This window comes from Melozone crissalis, unplaced genomic scaffold (assembly GCF_028551555.1).
Source record: "Melozone crissalis strain CALT ecotype California unplaced genomic scaffold, PUWL_Pcris_2 ptg000019l_1, whole genome shotgun sequence".
Lineage (NCBI taxonomy): Eukaryota > Metazoa > Chordata > Aves > Passeriformes > Passerellidae > Melozone > Melozone crissalis.
Window position 1 is genome coordinate 14,092,439 of NW_026535797.1, and position 11,141 is coordinate 14,103,579.

At 58.4% G+C, this 11,141-nt stretch overlaps 1 protein-coding gene across 1 annotated transcript; it reads left to right on the top strand.

Annotated features, from left to right (window-relative positions):
- Window positions 1-462: 462 nt before the first annotated feature.
- On the top strand, window positions 463-10,555 carry PPRC1 (PPARG related coactivator 1). The gene is made up of 13 exons (XM_054277329.1): window positions 463-786; window positions 905-1,060; window positions 1,457-1,579; window positions 1,947-4,689; window positions 5,102-5,155; window positions 5,535-5,595; window positions 5,944-6,029; window positions 6,197-7,001; window positions 9,055-9,228; window positions 9,395-9,458; window positions 9,674-9,795; window positions 9,931-10,082; window positions 10,376-10,555. Exons 1-13 carry the CDS (start codon window positions 463-465, stop codon window positions 10,477-10,479), a joined length of 4,968 nt encoding a protein of 1,655 aa, XP_054133304.1. The 3' UTR covers window positions 10,480-10,555.
- Window positions 10,556-11,141: the final 586 nt, after the last annotated feature.

Below are 11,141 nucleotides of genomic sequence, written 5' to 3' on the forward strand. Positions count from 1 at the left end.
TGGGGTTGGGAATTTGGAGGAGGAAGAGTGACAAAGCTGGTTTGGTCCTGGATTGCAAGCACAGACCATGTCCTCTTGTAGCCTGCAGCAGAGGTACTGGGGTATGGCTCCAGCAGTGGCAGCTGGCTGCACCCCTCTTGCTGACTCCTGCACTTTTGTTATGAGTTTCGTAATGGTTTTGGGCTTATCTGAAGCACCAACAGCCGGAATCGGAGGAGCGCGTGACAGTCCATGAGGTGGCTGGAGCTGGCCTGTCCCCTCCCTGTCCTGCAGGACCATGTGTGGTGTTGGGTAGAGCCTGGTGTTTTATCCATTCATCTTTCCCAGTCATGCAGCTGCAGAGTGAATCAGGCAGAAATTTTCGGTGTGGAGGCATCCTGGGTAATTGGAAGGGTCTCGGGCTGAGAGCAGCACAGGCCTTTGTGCAGTGGACTCTCCTGCAAGCAAGGGGGAAGGTTCCCTATGCCACCTTCTGACCTGCAGCTGCGTCCCACCTGCTTCCCCTGCGTGGTCAGGGTGCTGGGGGTGCCCTGCCACAGTTTGCAGCACAGGCTGTTCAGAGCCTGTGTGTACTGTGAGGAAATCAGTGCTGGTAGTGGGGCTGTGCAAAGTGTTTACCTGGCTCTCCGTGCTCCTCAACAGTGCTTTTCCCTTGAGGACGATGACCTGAACTTAACATCGTTGGATGCAGAAACCATCTTAGAGGCTGAAGAGATCCTGGGCACAATGCAGAACTATCTTGACTCCTCTGTGATCTCCATCATTGAGGATCTTTCTCTGAGCGAGGTGGGAGCTCACACACAGATGTGGGGTGTGGCATGGGTGGGGGTGATGGCAGTGTCCTCAGTGTCCAAGTCTTAGGGCTGTGTCCCATCGCCCTCTGAGACCGTCCCTACCCTTGCAGCAGAGCAAGGCCTGCCTGGATGCTCAGAACGAGCTGTCCCTGCTGACTGCCATCACAGAGATCCTGGACAGCACAGATGATGAGACCTTGTCCCCCTTTGACACCATCATGGATGCAGAGCTGCTGACCTCACCTCGTGAGCGGGAGAACACCTCGGTAAGTTGGGGGGCAGAGGCAGCCTGACCCCAGAGCCCATGGGAAGATGCTCTGGCAGGGCTCTGCTAGGTCCTAGCATGAGGGTGTCCTGAAGTAGGCCAGTAGGACCCTGGTCCCCAGTACCCTGAGATGAACTCTTATGACAGTTCCAATGTGAGAGAAGTGCTTTGGAGGGCCATGCCTCCCCGTTGAGTCTTTATAAAGAGCCAGAGATGTGCCAGAGGCTTTGGGGAGCAGCATGTCCCCAGTGGGAGCTGTGTGCAGTGTGGGTGAAACAAGGCTGTTTGCTCTTGGGCTTTGTGGGGTGAAGTGTGTGGGCATTGTGGGGCTGGGGGTGGCCTGTCCCCTCCAGCAGCGTAGACCTGCCACTGTCTCATCTCCTGTCCATCTTTCCAGTTTCAGAAGTTTCTCACCTTATCCCGCCCGTTGCTGGAGTGTGAGAGCCCTACCCTGGAGCAGCCTAAGGCTCTCAGGCCTCTCAGCAGCAGCAGCAGCAGCAGTGTCTCCGTGGCTGGGAAGGTGAGCAGCTGAGCAGGGCAAGCTGAAGCAGCAGTGTTGGGGTGGTGCTGGGATAACTGCCTCTGCTGCAGCCCCCAGCCTTCCCTCCTGGCACGGGCATCCTTTCCCTGAGACGATGCTTTTGCAAGGTACCAGTGGCAGTGGGAGCAGGGTCTGCCTCACGTGGTGGGTGCCAGGGACTGGGGATGCTCCCATAGGAGCATCAGATTTCCAGCTCTGTTGTGTTTTACTGGGCAGGTCAGATGTGTCCCAGCTTTTTGTCAGCCATGGGGCTTTGCTGTAGAGTTGCAGCAGACCCAGTTGGCTGTCCTGGGGGAGTGCTGCTAAAAGCCCAGGACCTGATGTTTGCTGTGGTCCCCTTTCCCAGACTGACACAGATGTGGCCTGGGACCGTGCTACTCATGGCCTCGAGGACCCAGTGCTGCCAAAGAAGCAAGTCTGCAGTACCCCGAGAGTGGAGAGGAAGGTGGGCTGGCACCGAGCCCGAGAGCAGCCCCTGCCACAGCGCAGTGATGGGGAGGAAGAAGAGGAAGAGGCTGCCTTGAACCTGGAGATAGACAGAAGCATGGAAGCTGTGAATTTCTGTGTGAGCGAGGCAGGGGTGCCGCTGGAGGAGCATGAAGACCCCTGCATCATCAACACAGGTGACGTATCCCTGAGCGAGCTGGTGAAGTCCATGCACCCCTACTGCCTGCCCACCTTCACTGTGTGCCTGGACCCTGACACGGAGCCTGTGGCCAAGGAGCTTCTGAGCAGTCCTGTCTTGCTGGAAATTGTGCCTGGAGAGGGAGAGAGTGTGGAGATCCCTGTGGTTCTGCAGCCCTTGACTCCCAACTCCCCTGACCTGGAGCCCCAACTCCTGGGAGTAGAGGAGACTACTGGGGAGTCAATCCCAGAAGATCGTGGGGAGCTGCCAGGAGCTCCAACCCAGGAAAATAGGTTGGAAGAGGAGAAGGAGGAAAAACTGCCTGGGAAGGAGCCTTCATGCAGTACTGCAGAGGCCACCTCCCCACTGGAGACAGCAGCACCTGGAGCCTCAGGTCCCAGCAAGAGCTCCTGGCACAGCACAGAAGCCCCAGCAGGTGGAAAACGTGAATGCTCTGAGAAGGGACGGGGCCGTGAGAGATCAAGGAAGAGTCGGAAAAAGAAAGCAGCAGAGGACCAAAGCAAGCAGGCCCGGCCTGGCAGGGACTGTGTAGCCCACCGGCTCCGTTCCACTGGCTCTGGACAGCCCCATGCCCAGCCAGCCATCAGCAGGCAGCGGGCAGAGTGTCCCTCTGTTCAGGTCTCAGACTTCCTGGCACAGCAGCTGGAGAGAGCCCGGAAGGAGGGGCAGATGGAGCTGCATGCTGAGCGGGCACCTCGGCCCCGGGGCAGGCCTCAGAGCACAGCAGCGGCTTTGCTGCCCAAGAAGGTGAAGCAGGAGCTGCAGAAGGAGCCGGCACCAGAAACCATGAATGCGGCCCTGGAGAAGAACAAGACTCTGGTGTCCCTGGAGAAGACTGCACCAAGCGTGGAGAGGCAGCCAGCAGCTGCATGTCCCAGCCCGACAGACCAGGCTGAGGGCCAGGGAGATGCGCAGCCATCTGCCAGACAGAGCAGTGGGGTCTCGGAGGCTGCCTCTCAGCTCCCAGAGCAAGGTGCTGGGCTGGAGCCTGCCCAGAGGGTGCCAGCAGCAGAGCCAAGTGAGGGCCTGCCTAAGGAAGCCAAACCCAAGGCCCTGAGCCTGCGTGAGTACCGCATCCGCATGCTGCACCGTCAGCCGAGCGCGGGTGGCAGCCACGAGGGCAAGAAGCAAGTGGCCAGCAAGTGGCCCAGTGTCCCCGAGCCTCCGACAGAGCTGGCGGAGATCCCCTGCCTGGTGTCACCCATGCGCTCCGCCACCGAGGCGGACAGTGCTCAGAAGGGACCGGACAAACCCACCAGCCCTGCTGCTGTCCCTTCTCCTGCCGGCAAAGCTCCCGCTGCTCTGACTTCAGCCCCAGCACCTGCCGCAGCTCCACCACCGCCATCAGCACCAATGCCTTTTGTCGCACCAAACGTGCCCCCAGCTGCTGGGGTGGCCCCCACTGGGATGCCGCCAGCCTCTGCCGGTGCTTATGCCCTTTACCCACCAGTGCCTTCCTGGCCCTGCTTCAGCCCGCAGCCCATGGGCTGCCATGGTTTGCCCCCACCACCCAGTGCCAGCTCCTCCAGTGCTTTTCACATGGTGCCTGGCCTCCCACCTCCAGCCATGGCCTGGCCCCCTCCACCTTTGCCACCCCCGCCTCCATTTGGCCCAGGTGGCCCCTATGCCCCAGTTGGGTGGGCACCACCATCCTACTGGCCTGGAATCCCCGTGCCGCCTCCGGTGCCTTCCCTTGCGTACAGGGACCCTGGAGCAGCAGTGCAGGCCACCGCTGCCTTCCCAGCTGGCAGCCACCCTGGCACAGCCCCTCTGCATGGGCAGTCTCCTGCTGCCCCTATGCTCAGCTGCCCGGAGCCACCAGCCTTCCCTGCCCAGTCACCTGCTGCCCCGAGCAGCGAGATGGGGCCTGCAGGTGGCCCGGCCAGGCCGGCAGCTGGCAGGGTGTCAGATCCCAGGAGGCAGGCAAGGCTGGCAGGAGAGAGCTCCCTCCCCAAGGCCCCTCTGGCCCCAGCCCCAGCCCAGCCCCTGCCAGCCCCTTCAGCTGCCACTGCCCAGCCCAGCAGGGTCCCTCCTGCAGTGCCAGTCCCCCAGGCTGTCCCCACCCAGCCTCCGGAGGAGTCCCAAGCTGCAACTCCCCACCAGCTCCCAAAGGTCCCCCCAGCTGCCATCTGCTGCCCAGCAGAGGTGTCTCCTGCCCCTGTTGGGGAGTCCCCTGGCACCCAAGCCGCGGAGAAGGCTGTAGAGCCAGGGAAGGAGGCAGCAGAGGAAGCCCCATTGGAGCCCAAGGTAGCTGCCGGGCAGGAGGTGCCTGGCCAAAAATCCACCTCCCAGGCTGTGGCACCACCACGGAAAGCAGGTCGAGAGAGCAGCCTTCCCACCAAGGCACCCACTGTGCGGCCATGGAGGCACCAGCCACTCCTCAGCCCAGCCCAGCCCAGAGACAGCAGCAAGGACATTGTGCAAGCCTTCATCAGCGAGATTGGTGAGTGGGAGGGCTGCAGGATGCTGGGTTAAGTGTCAGCAGCCAGCAAGGCTGCAGTGCTGCCGGCAGCCTGGGTAGCAGGACTGGTTCCTGGCATTTCTGGGGGTGAGGGTGGCAAAGCCATGCCCACAGGCTTGCAGTCTCTTCCCAGTGCTCTGCTGGGATGTTGCCTGCAATGGATGGTCTGGGCTGGCTGTCTTGAAACTACTTCCTTCTGGGACTGCAGAGCTGGCTGCTGCTGTCCTTCTGGGAGACACAGAGCTGCTGCAGGCTCTGTTACTGCTTTTCCTCCCCAGTGCTTGTCCCACCATCCAGGGAGGCTGATGAGGGGGAGAATGGGGTTGGAGTGCATCACTGTGATGGTGGGGGAATTCTAGCTGCTCTGACTTGCTGTGCTTTCTCCCTGGCTCAGGGATTGAAGCCACCGACCTGTCCAGCCTGCTGGAGCAGTTTGAGAAGTCTGAAGGTGCGGATCTGGCATGCCATCCCCTGCAGGGCTCCCTCCATGCCACGCTGGCCTGCCTGGGCTGTCCATGCTCCCTGTGTCAGGGTGGTAGTGGGAGGGCTGTGATGCTGCTGCCTGTGGGCTCATGTTACCCTGCCCAGGTGTTTTGTCCTGCAGCTGTCTCTGCCTCCATCTCCTTGGCCTGTGGAAATATCTGGGGGTCCCCATGGCAACCAAAGGGGTGGTGAAGAGTCTGTGAAGGAAAAAGGATGTGCAGCTCCTACCTTGAGGGAGCTGGATTTCAGGAGCTGTGCTCTTCCGAGCTGTTCCTGGGGTGCTTTGTTGACCCTGTCCTTCAGCCCTGCTTGTTGCCCCTCTCACCTACCTGTTCTCTTTTCAGCCAAGAAGGAGGAAACTCCTGTACAGCCCCCTGAGGAAAGGCAGCTGACAGGGAGCTCTGGGTGAGTATCAAAACCTTGGCAGCTGGTGCCCAGCATGGAGCCCAGCAGAGCAAGGGCACAGGGCAGCTTTCAGTCCTGGCAGGATTTGAAGTGTGGTGGTTCTGTGTCCATTGGCCCGGGAGGGGCTGAGCTTGTTGCTGACTGGGACAGAGCTGGCACTTAGGGGGAAAAACTGGGACAAGCAGTGATGGGCATGACAAGGCTGTGCAAGTTTTATCCTTGCAGCTCTCTTGGATCCTCTGTCCTCATGAACTGGCCAGTGGGGCAGATTGAGTGGGTGCCCCAGGCTTGGGGAGTGGGGCTGGGCTTTGCTTGCTGTGTTTGACAAAGCTCTTTTCCCATTCTCAGACCTGAGACCCAGCAGGAAGCACCAACCCAGCAGGACAGGAAGCCCACAGATGGGCTGCAGGCCTCTGAGCTGGCCAATGTGGCAGGTAAAGAATATTTGGGACAAGGGAGGGTAGTGTGCTATGTCATAGCAGGGCTGTTATGTGTCTGGGGGGACACCTTGGGGAGCGAGGGGGGCTGGGATGTGAGGGAGCCCCAGCTGGGTGGATTGCAGCAAAGGGCTGCTGTTGTAAGCATTCTGGTGTTCTCCCAGGCCTCACGCCCCCAGCGACACCTCCTCACCAGCTCTGGAAGCCTTTGCCTGCTGTCTCACTGCTGGCCAAGACCAAGTCACCTGGATCCATGCCCCAGGAAGGGCCCCAGAAGTCAACCAAGCTGATGAAAGCCAAGCCACTGCTCCCAAACAAGATCCAGGTGAAGAGCATGGTGCCAGCCCCTGCCAGCACAGCCCCCAGCCACGTCTGCTCGGGAGACCACGACTACTGCATCCTGGGTGCGCCGCAGCCCGAGAGCAGCAACAGCCCTGGCACGCAGCCCCCTGCCGAGGGAGGCTCCCGCTGGAACGTCAAACACCACCGGGACATCACTATCAAACCCATCTCCTCCTTAACCAAACGGACGCTGGACCAACCTGAGCCCACCCCTCCAGCCCCCGACACCACCGCGGGGCACAGCCCGGAGCCCCTGGGGATGGCCTGCCCAGCTCCCCTGGATTATCGGACTACCACCCCCAGCACGGGCAGCACTGGGTGCAGCAGTCCCCCCACCTCAGTGCTCCTGTCTCCAGCTGCATCCCCCTGCCGGGAGCAGGAGGTGCGGACTGCCGGTGCCCAGCCCAGCCATGCTGCTGCCAAGAGGTCCCTGCGCTGCTACCGGAGAGCCCAGGACTCACCCAGCCCCTCTGCCGACAGCTGGAGGGCTGGCCGGAGCCGTGCCAGCCGTTCTTTCAGCTCCAGTTCGGACGGAGCTAGCGAGTCCTCATCTTCATCTTCATCTTCATCCTCGTCCTCCCGGTCCCGCTCACGGTCGCTCTCCCCACCTCCCAAGCGGTGGCGAAGGTAAGCAGTGCATTGTTGCTTGCTCTTGGGGAGTGTCTTGGTTTGAAAAGACAGGTGTCTGGTAAGGAGGGCAGGAGCCTCTCTTGAAATGGAAAATGTAAACCCCCTCCCTCCAAATTATTACAGTTTTGAAATTAAGGGGCTCTCAGGCAAAGATATGGGAATAGGAATAACAGTTCTTTACTAGGAAAATTAAAATAAAATTGCAGTAATACAAAAAAACACTGACAGAGTCAGAATACAGCCTGATTAGATGGTGGCTGCTGTCCTCCTGGAATGACAGGTGTGGTTCTGTTGAAGCAGTGATCCTGTAGAAGGATGTAGTTTTCCTCTGAAGGTCCAGTGGTGGTGTAGATGGGCCTGGTCTTCCTCTGGGAATCCTGTGGAAAAAGGGTCCCCTGGGTTTCCAAATATCAGATTTTTCTTTGGGTAGGAATGCTTGGCTCCTCCCCCTGGGTGGAGCATCTCACAATGGGATGATGTAATTTTATGCAGTGAGTCAATGGCCCATTAACTGGAGATATTTCCCTGGATGGAGGATGGGTCATGGAGGAGATAAAGAACACTGCTCCCCCTGGTTTCAACAGGTGGTGATAGAATACCTGTAGTATTTCTGGTTACATCTTTCATTGCAACCTAAAACAGGCAGTTGTCCAGTGGCTGGTCTTTTGCAAGAGCCCAGACACATCTTTATGGTCCTGCTTAGATGGCTGGATTTGATGCTTTTGTCCTTGTGGCCCTTCTGAAGAGATGTTTGGCTCACAGAGGGTGGGGAAGCTGCACCCTGCCCATCCAGTTCTGGCTGAAGCCCCCATCTGGGCCCATATGCCTGCAAAGCCACCAGTGAGCCAGACTTCCTTACTCCTTCAGAAACATCCAAACCATGTTACAAGTCCTTGGCTGCATCTTTGCTTTTGGATGCTTTTTCTGGAGTATTACAGCAGGTGTTCATACTTGTGCTGTGGGGCTGTTGCAGCCCTTGGTATAGAAGTGAGAGGAGCCACAGTGGAGCTCTCCAGGGAGCTGCTGGAGGCAAGCAGAGAAAAACCTGTCTGGCTTGGCTGCCTCAGGGGCTCCCTGTTCTCTTTATGCAGGTGGCTGTGTAGGAAAGTGGGACAATGTGCACTCTGTGGGATTTCTTTTGGAGTCCTTGTGCATCTGAGTGATGTGCAGCCTGTCCCAGCTGGGCTGGGAGGCACTGGAGGTAGTGAAGGGTTTCTCCTTCTGTCGTTCTCTTGGCGTTCAGCCAGTTCTGGAAACATCCCTGGGCATGAGGGGCCTGTCCAACCAAGACCCCTTCATTGATAGCCAGTAAATGCAGAGGTTGGAGCTGGAAAGGCCAGGTATAAAAGTGCCATGTTTTGTGGTTGTGCAGCTTGGGGATTGTGAAGCAACACATCTGGCTTGGCTTTCCCGCAAATCAGCTGGCCTTGTGCTGGAAAATGTCCCCATGTACTGTGCCACCCTGACTTGCTGTCTTCCAGGAGAATGTGGCATAGGAATATGTGGCAGAGCCAGGCAGCATGCCCCGCTGGGGTTTGCCCATGGCAGGGACCACCTATGGCCAGCATGTCTGGAGAGGGACTGTGCTCCTGGCTGGAGGCAGCACACCTTAATCCCAGCTGTGTTTTGGTCCTGCTGTCCTTAAGGTTTCCCTGGCCCTGCTGGAGAAGCTCTTGCAGTCTCTGTTCTCATGGCTGTGGAGCACGAGGTGGATATAGTGTTGTCCTGTGCACGGTGTGGGGCTCAGCACAGAAGTCCCAGCCCTTTCTGAGCCCTCCCAGGCACAGCCCTGTGCTTCACAGTTCCCCCATGACTATTTCTTGTTCTTTGGAAGCTGTGCTTCCTGTGAGCCTGCTCCCTTTTCTCTGTGGCATTGGGAGCCAAATGGAGCAACACTTCTGTAGTGTTGCTGCTCTGGCAATCGTGCTGGGGATGGGTCCTGTCCGAGTGGGATGCTGAATACCATGGGGATAATGGATATCTTTTCCTGCTTTGGAGCCTTATGATGCTGGACAAAGGGAGGGCTCAGCTGTATCTCTCCTTCCCCCAGGTACCGCTCAAGATGTTCCCACAGCTCCTCCTCTCGCTCCAGCTGTGGGTCATGTGGCAGGTCCCGGGACAGGTCCTCATCCTCATCATCAACATCCTCCTACTCATCCAGGTCCACATCCCGCAGCCAGTCCCGCTCCCCCTCGCCCCGCGGGAGGAGTAGCAGGTGGAGAAGGTGAGCGTGGCCATCCTGCAGGGGTGTGAACTCTCCCCAACCCATCTCCCAGCCTTCTGTGGAGGAGGGATGGACCCACTCCTTCAAGATCTCCCTTGTGTTTGGAATCACTCTTCTGACACCCCCATGATTCCGTAGCTCATGTGTCTGGTTTCTGCCCTGACAGATACAGCTATGATGCACAGGACCACTACCAAAGGCAGAGGATCCTCCAGAAGGAACGTGCAATAGTGAGTGATGGAGGGCTGGGAATCTGGGACTGGAAATCTGGGGGTTCATAGCCCCCATGTCACTTCAGAAACAGAGGGGGTTTCTGCAGGGGGGTGAGCCTTGCCAGCAGCATTGCTGGGAGGCCCTGGCCAAGGCACAGTGTGGTGGGAGGCCATGCAGGGAGGGTGTTCTGTGTGAGAGGTCCTGCTCACAGACGGGCCATCCCTGTCTGCAGGAGGAGCGGCGAGTTGTGTTTATTGGCAAGATCCCCAGCAGGATGACACGGTCAGAGCTGCGGCACCGCTTCTCTGTGTTTGGGGACATTGAGGAGTGTACCCTGCATTTCCGCTCCGAGGGGTAAGAGCTGTGGGAAGATGGGTCAGTCCCTTCTCAGGGATGACTCCTCTTGGCCCTTTTCCCATTACTCAAGGGGATGTTGCAGACCAAGGGGGGACAAACATAACTGTTGCTGCTGATCTCCTCCAATGTCAGGGATAACTATGGCTTTGTCACCTACCGGTATGCTGAGGAAGCCTTTGCTGCCATTGAGAGTGGGCACAAGCTGCGGCGCCCAGACGAGCAGCCCTTCGACCTGTGCTTTGGTGGCCGCAGGCAGTTCTGCAGGAGGAACTATGCTGACCTGGGTGAGTTGCACGACCTCCAAGTTGAAGGTTGTCCGCCCTGGGTCCTCCTCTTCTTTCCAGAGTCCCTATCCTTGGGATCAGTCAGGGTTGGCAGCAGAGCTGCATCGAGGAACTGTCCTGCCCTGAAGGATTGAATGAGGGCTCCCTGTCTCTCCAGCACTGTGTTGGAAGCCGGCCCAACTCTGAGTCTAGAGGCTGGCAGGTGAAAAAAGATAAGAAATTTGCTGTGGGAATGGCCAGAACTGTGCCATTGTTTCCATGAGCTCAAGACAGCCTCTCCCCATGTCTTCCAGATTCAAACCGTGAGGATTTTGACCCAGCTCCCGTCAAGAGCAAGTTTGACTCCCTGGACTTTGACACTCTGCTGCGGCAGGCACAGCGCAGCCTGCGGAGGTAGCGGCAGGCAAGGCGGAGCACCCGCCCTCACTTTTATACTCAAATACAAAAGGCAAAAAAAGAATGGAGAGAGAGATGAGATTTTTAATAAAATGAAAAAGGAAAAAAATTTGTTTTATAACCAATATTTAAGGAGGATGCGTCATTGGCCTTCAACTGGAGCAGTCCAGGCAAGTGGCAGCCCTGGGCTTGCCCCAGACATATAATAAATATGGATGCCCAAACAGCAGCACTGCCTTGTTTCCTCTTTTGCATGGACTATTTCCAGGTGTGGGCTTAGGCTGTCTCCCCCTCAAGACCCCAGGGACTCTGCCTGTGTATGGCCCCATCAACTGTTGTGCAGGTCATGGACTGGGCACAGGAGTGGGATGTCTGGGGAGAGTGGGGCAGGATTGAGGTCACCGAGTGTGTGACTGTCACCATGCCAGCCTGCAATGGCCTGGCACGGGGTGAATGCCTCTCTGGGGACCCCTCTGACAGTCTCTTGGGCTCTGCTGGCTGCAGGACTTGGCACCCCGAGGCTCCCAGCAGTTTTGGTGCCACCTGCACCGCCCGCAATGGCCACGGGGGGGCAGTGCAAGATGCTCCACCGCCGCTCCCGGCAGCGGGCTGGGAACCGGCTCAGCCCTTGGCCAGAGCTCGGGCACGGCTCTGCTCGCTCCG